This window comes from Pezoporus wallicus, unplaced genomic scaffold, assembly GCF_028554395.1.
Source record: "Pezoporus wallicus isolate ANWC-B61680 ecotype Strahan unplaced genomic scaffold, APGP_CSIRO_Pwel_v1 contig_736, whole genome shotgun sequence".
NCBI lineage: Eukaryota > Metazoa > Chordata > Aves > Psittaciformes > Psittacidae > Pezoporus > Pezoporus wallicus.
This window is the reverse complement of record NW_026639744.1, coordinates 4,354,269-4,372,575: the sequence shown is the minus strand read 5'-3', so window position 1 is coordinate 4,372,575 and position 18,307 is coordinate 4,354,269. Positions and strand designations below refer to the sequence as shown.

At 38.0% G+C, this 18,307-nt stretch overlaps 1 protein-coding gene across 1 annotated transcript in view; it reads left to right on the top strand.

Annotated features, from left to right (window-relative positions):
- PCDH15 (protocadherin related 15) overlaps positions 1-18,307 on the top strand; it is a 360,972-nt gene that overhangs the window by 207,633 nt on the left and 135,032 nt on the right. Inside the window, 1 exon segment of the mRNA XM_057415611.1 lies at positions 12,251-12,379. Within this exon segment, the coding sequence (XP_057271594.1) occupies positions 12,251-12,379 (129 nt within the window).

The following is an 18,307-nucleotide window of genomic DNA, read 5'->3' as shown; positions in this document are numbered from 1 at the left end:
GTCTGAGAGAGAACTGTTTTCTCTGTGGTCTGGGCTGGCCCAGATCAGCTAGGTACAGAATGCAGGGATTTTTTTGTGCTTTGTATATGGGGTTCTGGGTACCCAGCACTGGATTCCAAATTTCATTCCAATGTCTAATGCATAAAAGTGAGACACTGCAATGTTTAAGTGTGGCTAGAACATTCATGGCTTTGCACTGTACTGAGCACAAGATCTTAAATGAATGGGACTTAGAAACTCTGAAAATCATATTTTTGGCTACAGTATGCAGAAGTATGGTGTTTGTAGAAGGTTATGGTAGTCAATCTGCCACAACAATGCCATCAGAATAACCAGCATTTGAAAACTAGTGTTTATCACCTTATGTTTATCTAGCTAAATAATTGCCACAGGCTTTAAATGAAAGTCGAGTATTACATATACATGTATACAATTGATCCTAGACAAAGATGTGTCAGAGCAGGGCAGCCTAATAGCCAATTTGTTCTAGGGGCCTTGAGGCACACTGGTATGTGTTGTGTAGACACAGATGCCTCTGCACTGTCTCATTATCGATCAGAACAAACCAACATTTCAAGAAGGTATCCATGCACTGAGAGAACCATAAGTAGCCTTATTTCAGTTCATTGTGTTTCATCATGTAATTTAGACTTGGTTATTTCAGTCATCTTAGATGATCATTAATAATTTAGAGCATCTGTCTCCCATGGTGCTTGGATTAATTCACTTCCTTAGAGCAAACAGGCAGCACTAGATCAAGATAATTTAGACAAGGATTTACTATTTGAATAGCATACAGAAAATTAATTACAGTAAATTTTCTGTTACTCCTGTAAATATTACCTATATCTGCTCCATATCAGTTCCATTATCTATCAAGAATAAAGTATGCATGCCTCTTTCAGTAAATACTTACTGAACAGAGGTTTTTGCATACAAAAAGGCTTGTATTGAAGAGGACTTCTACTTAACTGAACTTTTTGTAATCAGTAAGACAAGATTGAAAAAAAGAAAAAAAATCAGTGGGATCTGTTCATACTGTGGAACTTTAATGCTACCTTAATGTGGGACATTTATTTTGATCTGTTGGTGCAGCGGGAAGGAAATGTTCTTAAATATATGAAAAAGAAGAATTTAAATAGATAAATTATTTTGTACTTCCTCCTCTAAAACACTCCTTAAATTATTTTCTTTTCAACAATGCAATCTGTAATAAAAGAGAAATGCTGCCTATTACTATTTTCCTTACAAGTTATGTACTTCATATGAGAAAGCCTTAAAAATTTAAGCTGACCTGTAAATTTCAGTTGGCATGAGAAGAATTGTCCAGACTGATTTCCTCTTCTCTGTGCATTAGCTCTTTTATTAGGACGATCTTTAGGAGACTGCCAGATGACCAGTGTTTGTGCAACTTGTCTGCTTGCATTGCATAGATAAAATTCCCCATAAAGGCTTTGATTTCAAATATTAACAAGGAAGGAGTGATTTAAGTAATCCTCATTAAAAAAAAAAAAAAATTAATCAGTTTTCAATCAAAGATTCTGAGCAGATCTTAATTCCATTTTGAAAGATTACTTTAATTATTTTAAGATGAGAAAAAGTTCTGCACCAAGGATTATTGAAGATTTTGTATGCCCTTATAAATAAGCTTATGTAGAACTATGTTAAAATGGATCTTACATCAGAGTTTACAGAAACAGTAATTTATAGTGTAACATTATGTATACATTACGTTATTGTATATATTCATTCAGCAATACCACAGTCATGACAGTAAACATCACGGTCATGAATTCTAGCTAGACTGGAAAACATAATTTGGGTAGACTGTTTTTCAGACAGCACTGTACGTGCAAATGTAGAGAGCTCAAGAGCAGACACATAAAGCTCCTTGCCCTGAAATCTCTGTAGCTGAGCGTGCCTTTCAGACAGATCTTGCAGGTTAGCAGAAACCTCTGCTGGTTTTGTAACAGCAGTGAATTCTCCAGTTCTAAGTAAATAGATAACCCATGCAAGAAGGATAGGAGGACTGTAGCCCAAATTCCTCACCTGTTTTTAAGTTCTTAGGTTTTGTTTATGATATAAAGATCAATGTAGAGATGCCACAGCTTCATCCATTTTTGATTAAGACACTGAATTCTGAGCTTTTCGTATAGATGCAGATCCATTTTTCCACAGCTTTGTCTCTGCCAGGGTGAATGACAAATGTAGCCTACTTTTTACATTAGCCTCCAACTGTGTTAGGTGATGTGTCGCGCACATTATGCTCTAAACTTGGGTTGTTTAGCCTGGACTATATAGCTTGGGCTATAAGTTACCAGCTACTGCTGGTGCACCCAGTAGAAATAGTAATTTTTCATTCCTGTTATATTGAGATGTTTTTCAGCTGTGTGGACAGCAGATCAATACTCTTTCTCTTCCACATATAGATACATGGGTTTGGAGCCTATGGGGTTACATGGCTGGTGACTGACATAACCGTAGAGACCTCTCCCATAGGTTCCATGAATTTGTCAAAGACATTTCTTGAACATACATGGGTTTATCTTCCTTTCCTACTAAAGTTATCATCTTTTATATTTACTTTTTGGATGTTGTCGTGGTTTAAACCCTAGCCAGACAGCTTGTTCACTCACTCTCAGTGAGTGGTGCCAGGCTGAGAGCAATTGAGGCCCCCCCCCGGGGCTCTCCCCTTCCCCGCTCCCAGAGGAATGGGGAGGAGGATCAAAAGAGTGCAACTCCCACGGGTTGAGACAAGAACAGTCCAGCAACCAATGTACAACACAAATCACCACCGCTACCACCACCGACAACAATGATAAGAGAAAATAACAAGGGAAGAGAATACGATACCACCGGCCAAGAAACAAGTCCGACCCAGAAGCCTGTGTCCTTCCTGGTAACTCCCAGTTACCCCCCACCCCGGGCATGACGTGCTGTGGTATGGAATACCTCTTTGGCTAGCCTGGGTCAGGCACCCCGTCTCTGCTTCCTCCTGGCTTCCCCTCCTCCCTGGCAGAGCATGAGCCTCACAAAGTCCTTGGTCAGGGTAAACATCACTTAGCAGCAACTGAAAACATCGGCTTCACCAACACTGTTCCCAGGCTGGAATTCAAAACACAGCACTGCACCAGCTACCATGATGGAGAAACATGACTGCTACTGCTGAACCCAGGACAGATGTGTGAGGTTTTTGTTTTGGGGTGTTTCCTTTAGAGATTTATTTTTTTTTGTGTTTGACAGCTTTTCTGTAATTTTTTTTTTTTTCCTCGCCTCCTCACTGGCTTTTTCTAATCTTTTTTTTCATTAATGTAATTATTGACAAGCTCCAGCCTTGTCTTTCCCTTCAGCCTTACTCTCTTCTTTCTCCTGCATTTCTTTGCATTTCAGCTGTCCATTTCTTCTTTATAACTTGGAGAGGAGTAGAGGGTCAGTAGATACCTCTTTTAAAGTTCTGGTGCCCTACACTGGAAGGAATCAAGGTCTGAAAATAACTGAGGGCTTGCAGCCTTGCTGATAGGAAAATCGTTTCCACATGGCCTAGTGGACATTGTTGTGGGTATGCAGCTTCTCTGCATTCAAAAAGGTTAGTGAACAGGACCGTAACAAGTTGTGCATATATACTCATTGCTTTTTCTGACTTTGACACTTCACTGTCATCCTTCATTACGAAGCAATATTAGATTCCCATTAACAGCATCTTAGCTGTCACTTTCCTGGAGCTGAACTTAGGCAGCATGCAATTTATCTGTTATATAGTTATTGTATATTTTATTCTGGTACTTATCACTCCTAGTATCTTAAGATCTAAGCATCTGTTTCCCCTGTTCAGTAAAGCATAGCCATTATTTTGGATATCATAATTTTAAATGTAGTTTTCTTGAACTGAGTATAGACAAGTACTGATATGTAGATCAGAATCATTGTTTGCAGTTTCTTTTTAATCAAATAAGGCCCTGGGCTTTGCCTCAAATCTTACTATGTGCAAACTCACATCTAGAGACAATAACGTTTATCTTGGAGTTTGTCTAAATTAATAAACTTGCTTGGCATCAGAGCTAAGAATGTTTCCTCTCCAAGGCATAGAATGCTTTCATCAATATCCAACTTCAATTTAAATGGCAGGGTACAAATAAAATAAGTCACAAGTGAAATTTGCTTCAAATTTATCATCCATAATGTTTATCAGGGCTTGGCATACATAGGACAAAAGATACTTGTGGTAGTGATGTAAATGTTACATTTAGGGGTTACATTTGCTTAGGGAAGAATTACATATGTAAGAACTATTTTAGTGTTCCTAAGAAAGCTGTAAATTGCAGCTGATGATCTTTTGTTTGACTTGTATTTATTATAAAAGAGAAGTAAATACAGTTTTGTTGTGGTTTAAGCCCAGCCGGTAACTCAGAACCATGCAGCCACTCACTCACTTCCCCTCTTCTTCCCCCCCACTCATGGAGGGATTGGGAGGAGAATCAAAAGGATGTAACTCCCATGGGTTGAGATAAGAACAGTCCAGTAACTAAGGTATAATACAAAACTACTACTGCTACCACCAATAATAAGATGATAAGGGAAATAACAAGGGGAGAGAAATCTAAAAAGGGAAAAGGAAAAGCAAACAATAAACACAAGTGGTGTACAGGTATAATTGCTCATCACCTGCCAACCAGTACCCAGCCTGACCCGAGCAGCAATCTACCTTTCCAGGTAACTGCCCCCAGTTTATATGCTGGACATGATGTGCTGTGGTATGGAATACCCCTTTGGCTAGTTTGGGTCAGGTGTCCCGTCTTGGTTTCCTCCTAGCTTCCTGTGACCCTTCTCACTAGCAGAGCATAAGACAAGAAAGTCCTTGATCAGAGTAAACATTACTTATCAACAACTAAAAACATTGGTGTTATCAGAGTTGTTCTCAGACTAAAGTCGAAAACACAGCACCGCACCATCTACTAAGAAGGAGATAAACAACTGTTACAGCTGAACCCAAAACAGGTTTACATCACTAATGAATAGGAAATGCCTGATATGAGGCTGTACTACTCTTTCCCTGCATGAATTTCCAGTAATAGCTTCAACACTCCTTTCAAAATTATACTTGACAAATCTTTGTAGAAATGTCTAGTTTTTAAACAGCCAAGGCAGATTTTTATCCTTACTGTATTATCTTAGTATTTGCATGAGGAGTATCCATTCAGTTAATACATAAAACCAAGTTGTGAATTAGGTGTCTTTCTCATTACTTTAGGGAACCACTCGAGTTTGTTTAAAGATTTTAGTTGTAGTTAAACATATGTCAAGAGCTTGAGTGAAACAGCAGCTCTGTTACATGAGAGTTTGTTTTATTGTCTTTTAGGATCCCCTAAAGTACACTGCAACTTTTCACAATTCCTTTAGAAATCTGTAAAGTTTGCTTTTTTTCTGAAGTACATAATGAACAAAATAGTGTGTATACCTTCAAGGGGGCAAATTAAATGAAACTAGCTGCAAACAATTTTATCCAAACATATTTTCTTCAAACAACATCTTTTTCAGTTTGTTTTCCCCAAGATTTGCAATGAAAAATCTGCTTTCTGATGCTGGTAAGCATTGACTTATTTTTACTCTGACATATGCAGGTCACCTTGCAATGGTACAAGACTAGAGGCAAACAAAGAGGACAGTGATGTTTTAGGGAGTTGGGATGTAGGTTACAGATACACGTCACAGCACTTGGCATATGAGAACCAGTGAAGGAAGAGATATTACAAATTTTTATTGTATTTTGAGGGTATGAGATATCCAACGCAGCTGTATTTTTTCCTTTGCTAACAAAACAAGAAAGCTGGCTTTGCAGAACTAAATAGGCACCCAATTAGAACTTGTCTTCAAATATAACTTTTGCTGCTTTGGTAGTCAAAGATGGAAACTATTCTTACAAGTCCTCGTGCTCTTCATTGCTGACTTGAAAAATTTTGATGTGATATTGTGGCAAACTTAAAAGCATCACTACCTCCCTGCAAGTGTGCTGAGGTTCCCCTGGGGGAAGTTTTGAGGCTAGTGACAGAAAAAATGAAGTGGGGTTTATGTGACAGTGGGAATGATCCTAGGCAGCCACTGTTACTTGCAGTTGAAAGTGATTGTAACAAATGGCAGGCTTCTCTAATAGTACAAGAAACTGAGCTTCATACAAAATCTAGTTACCCTTTCTCAGTATGTTTACTTTCACCCTCTCTGCAGTGCACGTTTCATCCCCAAAGCATCCATCCCCAAAACATCCAACCTGTGGTCTTTCTCGCCTCTTGACTAGTATGCCAAATAGTTACTTGACTGCTTTAAGAAAGGGTATGACCCACAGTCTACTTGCTTGCCTTTTTTTCTGTTCCGGTGACAGACTGAAAAAAGGTTATGGCTAGCCCTGAACTTCTAAACAATGATTATTTAGTCAATGCAATTTTAGTGTTGCTGGTGACTTTTTACATTATCTACAGGATGGATGATTATGATGTTACCAATACTGATCTGTGCTGCAGTTCTGAATAAACCACTGTAATTTATTCTAGTTGTCTAATAAAGGCTATTACAGTCTTAAGCTACAGCTTGCAGAGAGCTTAAGCAAATCTTTGGAGCCATCTAATGGGGATATAAAAACGATTTTATTTAATAATCTTTGGTTATAGCAGTTTCTGATGTTAATGGCAGAACTTCTGCTTTATGCATCTCAAGGACATAAAGGTAGCCAATGGATGACTGCTTCGTGTAAAAGGTTGACATTGCTCTATCAGTGGGATAATAAATGTTTCCCATAGCAAATCTTTCGAGTATTCCATTATTCTTTCTCAGTTTCAGAGTTTGTGATTGGAAGAGAACACAGGGGCATTGCTGCTAACCCAGAGTTTGTTTTGAATGCCCGTCTTGGTGATCCTGAATTCACTTCTGATAGTTTGCTAAATTGTGACTAATACGAAAAGAAGTATTATTTGAAATGTTGTTCTTATTACAGGATCTTATTTTAGTACCTTTGGAAGTTTAAGAAGAACAGAAAACTCAATTTATAAAATAATTTTCCTGTTTGGTATCTCAATAAATGTTATTCCTTTTCAAAAAAAAAAAAAGGTTGCTTTTTTAATTCATAAGTGAAAACTTTGTGTGAATTGAGACTCAGTAACAAGTGGAGCACTGTCCTGTGTGGCTGTGTTGGCTGGCAGGTCTGGGGGTTAATCTGACCTAGAATCCCTTAGCACCCATGACAAGTCCTATCCTACATTACAGAATAAACTATAGAATAATTCAAAAAAGCTTTCAGCGTTCACATACACAGGTCAGGCTGGTAGTTGATTTATTGATTTTTTTCAGATAATCCCTATCTAATGATATAAAGTCATCAAAACCTTGATTCTTTATATTCTTATCCAGGGAGTACTGAGACAGATTCCTTGTACCTGTCTATGATGTGAAGACAAGCTGGAGCACAGTGTGTAGAAAACACTTTTGCTTCATCCTGCTGAAATGCTCTCATTGTCCACATGCTGAGAAGCTATTCCTTCTGTCCAGCCTGAACCTCTCTTGTATCACTTTACACTTGTTTTGTCTCTTGACACTACCTAAGTATACAGGTATGGTCTTCTGAGGGCTGAGCAGAGAGGACAATCCCTTCCTTGGATCTCCAGGCTGGTCTCCTGTTCATACAGCCCATGAGCTTCTGATCTGTGTTGTTGCCAGGTCACGCAGCTGCTCCTGCTCCACTCACTGTTTGCTGGTAATCACAGGCTTTCCCACAGAGCTGCTCTCAGCTAGGCAGGCCTTTGCCCAGGTCCCTGTGAGGGGCTTGGTCCATTCCAGGGCCAGGACTGGACATTTGTCTTTGCTGAATTTCACACAGTTCCTCTTGGCCCATTTCTCAGCTGTTCCACATCCCTTCTGAATGGTAGCCCTGCCCTCCAGTGTATTGACTGTTATCACCAGTTCAGTCTCACCTGCACACTTGAGGAGAGTGTGCTTCATTACCTCCTCTGCATAATTGATAAAGATTTTAAAAAGGACCTTAAAATCTTAAAATTGAGGCTGTATTAGGCAGAGTTCAGCCTCCACTGCTGCCTCCACAGTCTCCTCTTAGGTGAAATCTGAGGCTTTTTTGATACTTCAAATGACCCCTTCTACATGTATTCCAGTATTTCAGGAAGCTCTGTATTTCTAATATTATAATTCTTGTGTTTCAAGAAGACTTGAAGGAGAAGAAAGGTTCCCTTTTGTGTTCGAGTCATAAAAGTATTGCTGCAGGGTCGTGTTGTTAACAGCGCGCTTCCAGAGCAGAGAGTTCCCTGGATTTAGGAAAACACTGTCAGTTAGGAGAAGTGCTTGTAAGAGTTCCTTATAACATGCTGCTATGTTTGTCTAAAGTATGTGAACTGCCCCCCTGGCATGCACTTAGGTACAAAAGTTAGACCTGTAAGTAATTTACAACCATGATTTTATGTTCAGCAATTGATTCAGAAGTTATCAGATGCAAAGACATGTTTTGGCAGCTGCTCTGAGTGCTACTTTGAGTGAGTGTCATCCAAACTAAAATATCTGGAAAAAGGGCAAGAAGGAGGACCCCAGAAACTACATGCCTGTCAGCCTGAGCCAGCTTGTGTCCAGGCAGCCAAGAAGGCCAACGGCATCCTGGCCTGTATCAGAAATAGTGTGGCCAGCAGGGCCAGGGCAGTGATCATCTCCCTGTGCTGCACCTCAAATACTGTGTTCAGTTCTGGGTCCCTCACTACAAGAGAGATAGTGAACTAGTGGAGTAGGTCCAGATAAAGACAGCAAAGCTGGTGAAGGGCCTGGAACACAAGTCTTATGAGGAGTGGCTGAGGGAACTCAGCTGGTTTAGTCTGGAGAAGAGAAAGCTCAAGGGGGGACCTTATCGCTCTCCACAACTATCTGAAGGGAGTTCAGAAGGAACCTCTGTAGTGAGGTGCGGGTCAGTCTCTTTTCCCAAGTAACAAGTGATACAACAAGAGGTAACAGCCTCAAGCTGCACCAGGCGGGGTTTAGGCTGGACATTAGGAAAGATTTTTTCTCTGAAAAGGTAGTCAGTTATTGGAACAGGCTGCCCAGGGAAGTGACGGAGCTTCCCTGGAAGCATTCAAACTGTGTAGATGAGGCCGTTAGTGACATAGTTTAGTGGTGGTCTTGACAGTCCTGTGGGAATGGTTGAACTTAATGATCTTAAAGGCCTTTTACAACCTAGTTGATTCTATGAGTCTGCGCACACCACAGATTATCAGATGCATCCCATTAAAATTCTCTTGAATGAAAAAGATTTTCAAAATGAGCATTACTCACTGTCTTAAGCCAGTGGGTTTTTCTATGCCATATTTCTCCCAGTTTATGAAATCCAAGAGGTTTTATTACCTTGTATTCTGTGGAATCAAGTTAGCTTCGGAAGATTGATTTACATTCAGTGAGCGTTGCTTGTAAGAGCAAAAGTTCAGAGTGTTTTTTTTGTGACAATGCCACATAAGTTGTAAAGTACATTTTCCTTATATAAATTGAATGTGAGAATGGAAGTTTCAGAAAAAAATTAGCAAATAACTGAGCATAAGCAACTATAAGAAGCCAGCTTGAAAGCATCTTTTTGTTTGATTTGAAATATTCTGTATTCATTACTTTTTCAATATTAAGTACTTACTGTATTTTTATTGTGGAACAGGTATGTTTTCTGCATTTGCTTCCATAGAAAAACTGTAGCAAAACTCCCACTCTGAAAGAGCTGTATTGTGCTTGGGTATTACTTATGCCACTTGTGTGTGTTTGGCATCTGCTCTTTTTTTGTGCCAGTATCAAGAGGGATTGCTAAGGAAGCCTTGTAGCACAGGTATTGCCTCAATGAATATGTGTGACACAGCAAATGCACCAGCCAGATTTATAGCTGTGAAGAGGCAGCTGACTCCAGTACCACTGGCTGGGCTGCTTGCCAAGTCTGAGGGTTTGGAAGGTGAAGGAGATTGACCTGTTACAGATCTCTCCTGCAGAGAGTAAGTTATCAGATTGAACTGGTGATGTATCAATGAAAGCATGACCAAATGCTATTAAGATCACGAGTACATTAGTTGTTCTTTGCAAACGCTTTTCCCATGTGGCAGAAACAAGAAACTTGCCCCTTCATGAAAATTAGACAGTAATCTGCATTCATTTAAAGTGGGCAGTTACTGTGGGAACCTGTGAAGGTGTAAAACTACTTGAGGTTTATTACATGGGAGGTACTGCATCGGAAGTTGTTTCTGAAAAGGCATACAAAGACGCAGGTTCATATTCAGACTTTTTAATCTGTAATTTTTATTTTGTTTTTAAGGAGGGTGGTTAAAGGTTTCTTTATGAAAACTGTGAGATACCACTAACAGGTTGGTTAGTCTCAGCTAAAGCAAGAGACTTTTTTCAGGGGTTAGTGGCACCTGCACAGTGTAATTGCTATAACTGTAATATCATATGGATTTCGTTCAATGTAGCTTGATACAAAGTAGTGTGGTATCAGAAGGCATCTAGATACAACACAGAAAAGCCAATTTAATACACCGTGTTTGATTTTACACTGCATTTCACAGTAACAGTGTAGACATAATTACAAATATTACTGTCACTAGGGGAATAGTGCAAAAATGTCTGGACAGCCAGCATTAGCGATCTGCAGCAATGAGGCATCAGTATTAAACTTCACATGCTTCTGGCATCCATTTCCCTTACTATACTTGTCTAACAAGCTGTATTTATAGAATAAGATAATTTTATTTTCTTTTCATATGAATTGAATGGAACACTGAAGGAAGCATTCATGCACTACTGACACTGTGTTACAATGCCAGGTTAGCCTGCCCATCCACTGTTCCATCAGCACTGGTTTACACCACTATCAGTCATTGCCAGGTGCTAATATGTCTTGCTCATGGGAAAGATGCTGTAGCCTCTGGACTCTGTGCCTGTGCTTCTCTGTTCTTGCAATGAAATACAATTTCCTAATTGTAATTCCGTTACTTCCTAATGTATAATTTCAGTCTTCCTTACTGTGTTTCTTGCCTAGGAGCACTTCTCTTTGGCGGATGAGGACTGCCGATCATTCTTTCTGTTTGCAGCCCTTGTCACAGGCCACAGAAACTTGCACTATTAGCCTCAGATAATAAGGTTGAGCAACAAAAAGAAAGGCATGTTTTTGTTGCTCTTGCCACAATGCTTAAACTCATGAGGCTCAAACTGAGCTATTTCATCTCAATGCAAAACTCTTCACCTTGAGAAACAGAGAAGAGATGCCAATGCTTAGGCTTATTCTGAAATAACTGCTTGAAATAACTAGCATTAGTGGATGTATCTGCTGTGATCTTAAACTGTAATAAACCTGAAGTTATAGTTCACAATGATACTTGCCGCTGTGCTAGATTCGAATTTATGGAATAAAAGTGTCTTTGATAGCAAAGATGTTAGCATTTGATGAATTGATTTAAGATATAGTAATGTATAGCAATAATGTGTTAAATACAACAGTGTGGCATTTTGTGACTGTAACAGTATCTAGGACCAGTGAAAAGGGATCTGAATTGAGCTGTGAAGATCTGCAAACAAAATATTTCACTTCCCAGTTGCTTTGATTTGTATAGAAAATTTCATTAGGGAGCACAGATACGTTTTGTTGAAATACTATATGTGTTAAATATAGTTGCTTATGCTGTACCCAGTAGGCACCTCTCTATGTTAAAGTTGATGTGCCAGTGCTTAATAGCATGTCAGTGTGATATGGGTGAAGGATGATGCAGAGATCTGAGCTGATGCTGGCTGAGCTCCCCATAACGCTGTGGTAGCATGATTGTGCCAACTAAGAGGCTGACTAATCATCTAAGCTAATCATTATAGTGTCATATTTGGTTAGTAAAATCAGTAATTTCTTTCCAAATTTATAGTTCTGGCAAATGTTTAATATTTTTAGATTTTTTCCCCCACTCAGAATGGATCATCCTTAAAAAACATATAAGAAATAAAGTTATCTGATATCCTTTGTGCATCTCTGATATATTATTCAGTCTCAAGCCTGTTTTGTCTTCTAAGACATGTAGAAATAAACTCTTCAAATGAATAATGACTCCTGTTTCACAAAACCGTGAAAAAAAATTCATAGCCTGTTTATCTGTGATTCTGTACTGGATCATTGTAATACATAGCAGTAAGGTTGCTGGTCAGTTGTAATTTGTGCAATTGTAAAATAAAGATAATTTGTTCATAATGTTATCTTTCTCTGTAGACCTCAACTGCTACTGTCAATATAGTGGTGACAGATGTAAATGACAATGGACCAGTGTTTGATATGTTTCTACCTAAAAACCTGTCTGTACAGGAAGAGGAAGCCAATGCTTTTGTTGGTCAAGTAAGGGTAAGTTATTGACTGTGAAGAGTTAAATTGTTTATTACCCAAACTTCCCAGGCTGTTAGGAATGACCACAAAACAATTGTGCCTTAGATCAGCTCATATAAAAACGTGTTAGGTTTAAACGCAAACTGTCTGTTGTCCGTTTGCTTAATATGCTTTTATGCTTCTTTTCTATGCTTAATATCTAAAGAGCTTTTTTTCATTTATGAATAGCACATTAAAATACTGGTTTTGAAGACACACCAGTGTAAGAGCTTTCTTGTAACAGATTTACAGTGTTACAATGTTGTTGCCACTCACTGATTTATTTTAAAATATTTTTCTAACGTACTGAAAGAGTGATATGTATGTATATGGAGTTGTCACACATCTAGAAAATTTTAAGGCATTAAAGGGAAAAAAAAAGGTTAAACTGTTGACTGAAATAATTGATCACCTGTCATGGAAATAGATGGGGCTTGAAGCATGCATCACTTTTTTTTTTTTGGAAAAGTTATTTTTTTCTAAGATCAGGTGAAAGAAGTAAGTATGAATTGTTTGGGGTGTTTTATACTATTAGTTGAATATAGTGTTTCATATTTCCTTCAATGATTGAATAACTTTGTGGGTTACCATGAAAGCTGGATGCAGTAAGAGCTGCAGGTAAAAGATAAATTTGGAAACATGTTTTTTCAGGACGTTAGACAAAAAAAATCTGCCTTTCTTTCCAGTAGCAACCATATCAATAAAAAAATGGGAGCTCCTTAACTGCCGTATTAGCAGTACCTTCAGAAAGAATATAACATTTTGGGTATCATAGGAACCAGATTGGGAGGCATATAACCATAATAACCATGTCTCCTTCCAAATTTTTATTGTTCACTACGACAGCCATCAGTGTTTCTTGTCTATCATCTTTCTTGTTAATGTTGTGGGTTTTTTGTGTGAACTTTAATTGTTTTCTGGTATTTATAAGTTAAAAAAATGCTTTTCTGGGATAAGTTTGACTTTCCTTGCAATTTTGTTCATTCAAGTTATACTTTAGGTTTTGTAGACTTCTTCAGTACAGTTCCAATTATGCTGAAATGGTTCTACATATGTCTGTGCTGTGCTTGCTGGTACCATTAAAGGTGGGTACTGTGCTGAAGCAGTCCAAGCTCAGGTGTAATTTTTAAGGGAAATAACTTTTGTCAGTATTGGTGAAGACAACAATTTTTCTAATTTTTTTTTATTTTTTTTTTACTGACTGATTGAAATTTCAGGCATGTCAAAGGCTGTTTTGAAGCCTTGGACATACACAAATTAGGATTCCCCACAATTAAATCAGTTTTCATAAATTGGTAAGTTATTGCTTTAGGTTTTGTGATTGCATTTATCTTATACGGTCATCTTTCATTTTACATCCTAAACTCTGTGGACGTGATATTTCAGATCAGTAACAAATATCTTTAAAATTAATTTTGAGTTTTTCCAGGTGCCCTCAAGGTGCAATAATCTACTCAAACACTATATTCAATAAATAAAACAAGTTATTGCAATAGAACCTCTCTTTCTTGTAAATTTGTATAATTTCTAAGTTGTGTTGAAGTGAAAATATATAATGAAATCTTGTAATAGCTTATTCCTAGTTGTGGAATGACAGAAACTGGTTATGTCATTCATTGTCACATTTATCACCAGTCTTAATTCCTAGCTGTTGTGGTTTAATCCCAGATGGCAACTAAATACCATGCAGCCTCTAGCTCACCCACCCCACACCACTGGTGGGATGGGGAGGAGAATCAAAAAACAGGTGAAACCTGTGGGTTGAGACAAGAACCATTTAAAAATTAAAATAAATAAAGTACAATAGAATATTACTACTAATAATAATACTAATGAAAAGGATAATAACAAGGAGAGAGAGATATAAAACTTACAAAGCAACAAACAATAGTGGTGCACAAAACAATTGCTCACCATCCTCTGACAGATATTCATCCTGACCTGAGCAGCCATTGGTCCCTCCTGGGTAACTCCCCCCACTTTATGTACTGTGCATGATGTGCTGTGGTATGGAATACCCCTTTGGCTAGTTTGGGTCAGGTGTCCTGTCTCTGCTTCCTCCCAGCTTCCTGTGCCCCTCCTGAGAGACTGAGAAGTCCTTGACTTAGGGTAAGCATTACTTCACGATGACTAAACATCGGTGTGCTATCAACATTTATTCTTTGATTAAAACTGAAACATAGCACTGCACCAGCTACTAGGAAGAAAATTAACTCTGTCCAGATGAAACCAGGCCACCAGTATCTGTATGGAAAAAGCTTTCACTTTAAAGCACAAATTCTGAATGTAATTTCTACTGTTTCATATTCACAAATGCTAATAGATAGTATAGAAAAGAGTGATTTGGGCATTTGGAAATTTTTTTCTTGCTTCAGGAAGATTATTGAAATAATGATGATAAGCATTTAGGTGTAGCTATGTTGTTTGAGGATATTCTTTAAAATCTGTAATAGCTTTTGTTATGATGTGCTTCACAGTACATTAGAACTGCAGTAGGTATGGCAAAGGTTTCTACGGGAATACATTGTGTATTAGAAACTGTAATGTGGGTAAAATATAAAGGCCTATTTTAGATGAAAATAGCCTGGTAAAAGAACGTAGTCCTTATTATGTCATGCATTTTCACTACCAAGAATTGAACCACTGACTGGCATGTCTGCTTTTCAGGATGCCTTTTACTATATTCATTTGAAACAGAAACCTGAAATCCACCAGAGTAAGCAGTGATATAAATTATTTAAAAACAAAAAAAAAACAACCAACCCCTCCAACCCCAAACCAAAAAACACAAAACCCCCAAACAGGTTCAGTGGTGTCTCTTTCCCCTTTGAATGCTGCCTTCCCATTTTTTATGGGGAAAAATATAGCAATATACTACCTTAAAACCCAAAGAGATATGGACCCTGCTGTTTATTGAGACAGAGGACCTGGTGACGAAAGATACAGAAGAGGTGCTCAACTACTTTGATGCCTCAGGGTTTTTTTTACAGGTAAGGTTTGGTATCAGGATCATCAGCTGCCTGAGCCCAGTTGTCAGTCTGGGGCAAGAAAGCATTACCCATTGAAGTTATGGGCTGCTTAAGGAAATAAGACATAAGCATAATACCACCTAATGATCTGGATGCTGAATGATTGACCAAACTGCCTCCAGAGGTTCCTCTCAACTAAATTAATTTTGTTTCTCATCAGCTTATTATTTGAATGTATTTTATAGTGAAATTCATTATTTTCTTTATGCAAGATCCACGAAAATCAATTCTTAAATGCTTTGATTGTTATGAGCAGCTACTTCCTCCCCCAGACCCAAATGCTAGTTGACTTGATAGTAATGCTGGTAGGTCTGATAATACATTCATTCTATGATATCAATAAGTAGAAAGGGTCAGCCGTAAGAAATTTATCAGTACCTAAATAAATGTTAGAAATAGTCTGGATAATGTGAAAAGCTATTGAAATGTTTTTCCCATTCTTGACATAGGGCTTGTCTTTCTTTCTTCTCATGAGACCACAAAACTTCATGTATCTTGTCTGCTCATCTGTTCTAAACAAGTGGTGAATTTCATTCACCACCCTTATTTTGTTCTCTCTCTCCTAATACAGATAAGGTTATAAGCAATTTGGGGTATAAAACCAATTAGGTCAAATGCTCCCGTGAATAACTCCTGCTGCAGACAAGAGATTTCTGTGCTCTGCTTTGTTTTCTTTTTTTAGAGTGGGAACTTAAAAGGCATTCCTAAAAGAGCTTACTTAACTTGATTCCCAAGTAGATGTAGAACAAGGGCAATGAAAGATTTTCTGTCAAAAAGGGGATAAGTCATTACAGGCAGGGAGACAATAGTCCCAGTATGAAGTGCTCTCACTCTAGCCACTCTGATGGCTCTTTGTCTGCCAGCTAGAGTTCCTGAAGGCACTCTACACAGGCATAGAAGTGCTTCCTGTGGGGATTTAAGGATTTAAGTAGCATATGAATATTAAAAGAACAAAAGCTGGAAAGGATAAGGCTGGAAGTGTAGTGGGTGTATTTCAAATCCCTTTTATTTTACACAGTGTTGCCTAAATTGGGGCAGCTGGAGGTGTATTAGATTCCCTGCTGTTCTTTCATGTCTGATTATGGGGACCCCCAGCAAGACAGGAGGAAAATTGCTGCATGAAATTCTCTACAAAAGACCAACAGGAAACAAAATGCTTCAAATGGGAAAATTGAAAATTAAATGCAGGCACCTTATTGTCTACTGCAGTCTAAAACAGCTGAGGTCCTGCTGAAGATAGTCTGAATTATTCGTGTAGTATAGTGTATTATTTATCAGTACCAGGTGCATAGGAGGTAAAAAAGTGGAATGAAATTTAGGTGAGGATCAATGTATCAACTGCAAAATCACATTCTTGTTCAGTGAAAGACAGTCCTGAGTAGTTTGTTACAGACTTCAAAAATGCAGTCTGTGGTTAAATAAGAAGCTGTTGACCTGATGGGGCCCAGGAGAGAAAAACAAATCACTCAACTGAAGTTTTTGATCATCTGTTTTTTATATTTATCCATATTCTTTCACACACATCCATTGTTTGTTTATCGTAGGCATATTTTTGTGTCACTGATCAGCGTTGTTTGAAATCTCCAATGTTAACGCTTTGGTATCAAGGGGAGATGAAAGAAAATGAGAAGGCAAATACAGATAAAGAATTACATGATAGTGGACAAACCAACCCCTGATCAGATATTCAAGTATCACTGGACCTTAGATCTTCCCTAAAATTGAGACAGTGTAAATAAGCTCCAATAATGAAAATGGTATGCAAACACTGTGTCATCTAGTTTAGTTTTTAAGTGAGAAAAGAAATGCTTAAAGAAAGTAAGTTGCTATTTAGGACAGAACTATTCTAGCTATTGGAAAAGTGGGCTTTGGAGGACTTTCTTAGATTGTACTGTACATTGGAAATATTTTGCTTTTCTATTTACATGATAAATATAAATTCATACCTGTGATATATATCTGATAACATCCATGCACTACAGAAAAAAAGCAAGGCAAAAATGCAAGACAAAAAAGTGAGGCAGAGACAGTGTATATAGCATCAGTCTACTGACTAGACATTTTCGTTTAATGGCATAGAAGCATTTAAAATGTGTAAAGAAGCAAACTGTCCCTTTTGAATACTAATGAAATGTAATTATGATGCCAATTTCCTAACAGAGCCTTTTGTCTGTGAATATCATTGAATACTTACAAGCTTCTATTTTTATTTAAATTCTTCGGGTGGTAAACTGTGCAAGCCTCATGATTTAAAGCCTAGCTTAAATTTCACAGATGTTGGTAAAGTTTATGGTGTTGGACTAAAGGAACTCTGGAGAGCCCTTAAAACTACGCGATTCTGTGTTTCACTATACAGGAAAACTGCTTGAAATGTTGATGATGTATTACATTACAAGATTTTCTTTTAAAAGTCTAGAAAGGAATCTCTACCTAAATCACCATTATCATGTTTTCTGTGTGAAGCTCATAGAGTAGGGTGTGATTTCCCACAACCTACACTGTAGATTGCACCTTACCTGCATTACAACTACCATCTAATATAGGTAGAAATAATGAAAACGGCTGGCATTTTGAAGTCAGAATCCATAAAAAATTAATCCAAATCTAAAATCACAGAATAATAGCATGGCAGATGGACCACAACCACAGAAAATTCTCACTTTTGTATTTGGTTGCAATATGTGCATCTGTATCACTACTATATCTGTTACCACTTGGTGGTATGACTATTACTGTGTCTGTGTGTGTAGGGATGGGGTGCGACTTTCCAGTGCAAAATAGCTCTTAAACTTATTCTTGAGCTTTGGCTTATGCTCATTTCTGTAAATTCCATGTAGTTTCTTGATTGGATCATCACAAGGTCATTTTGATAGGACTT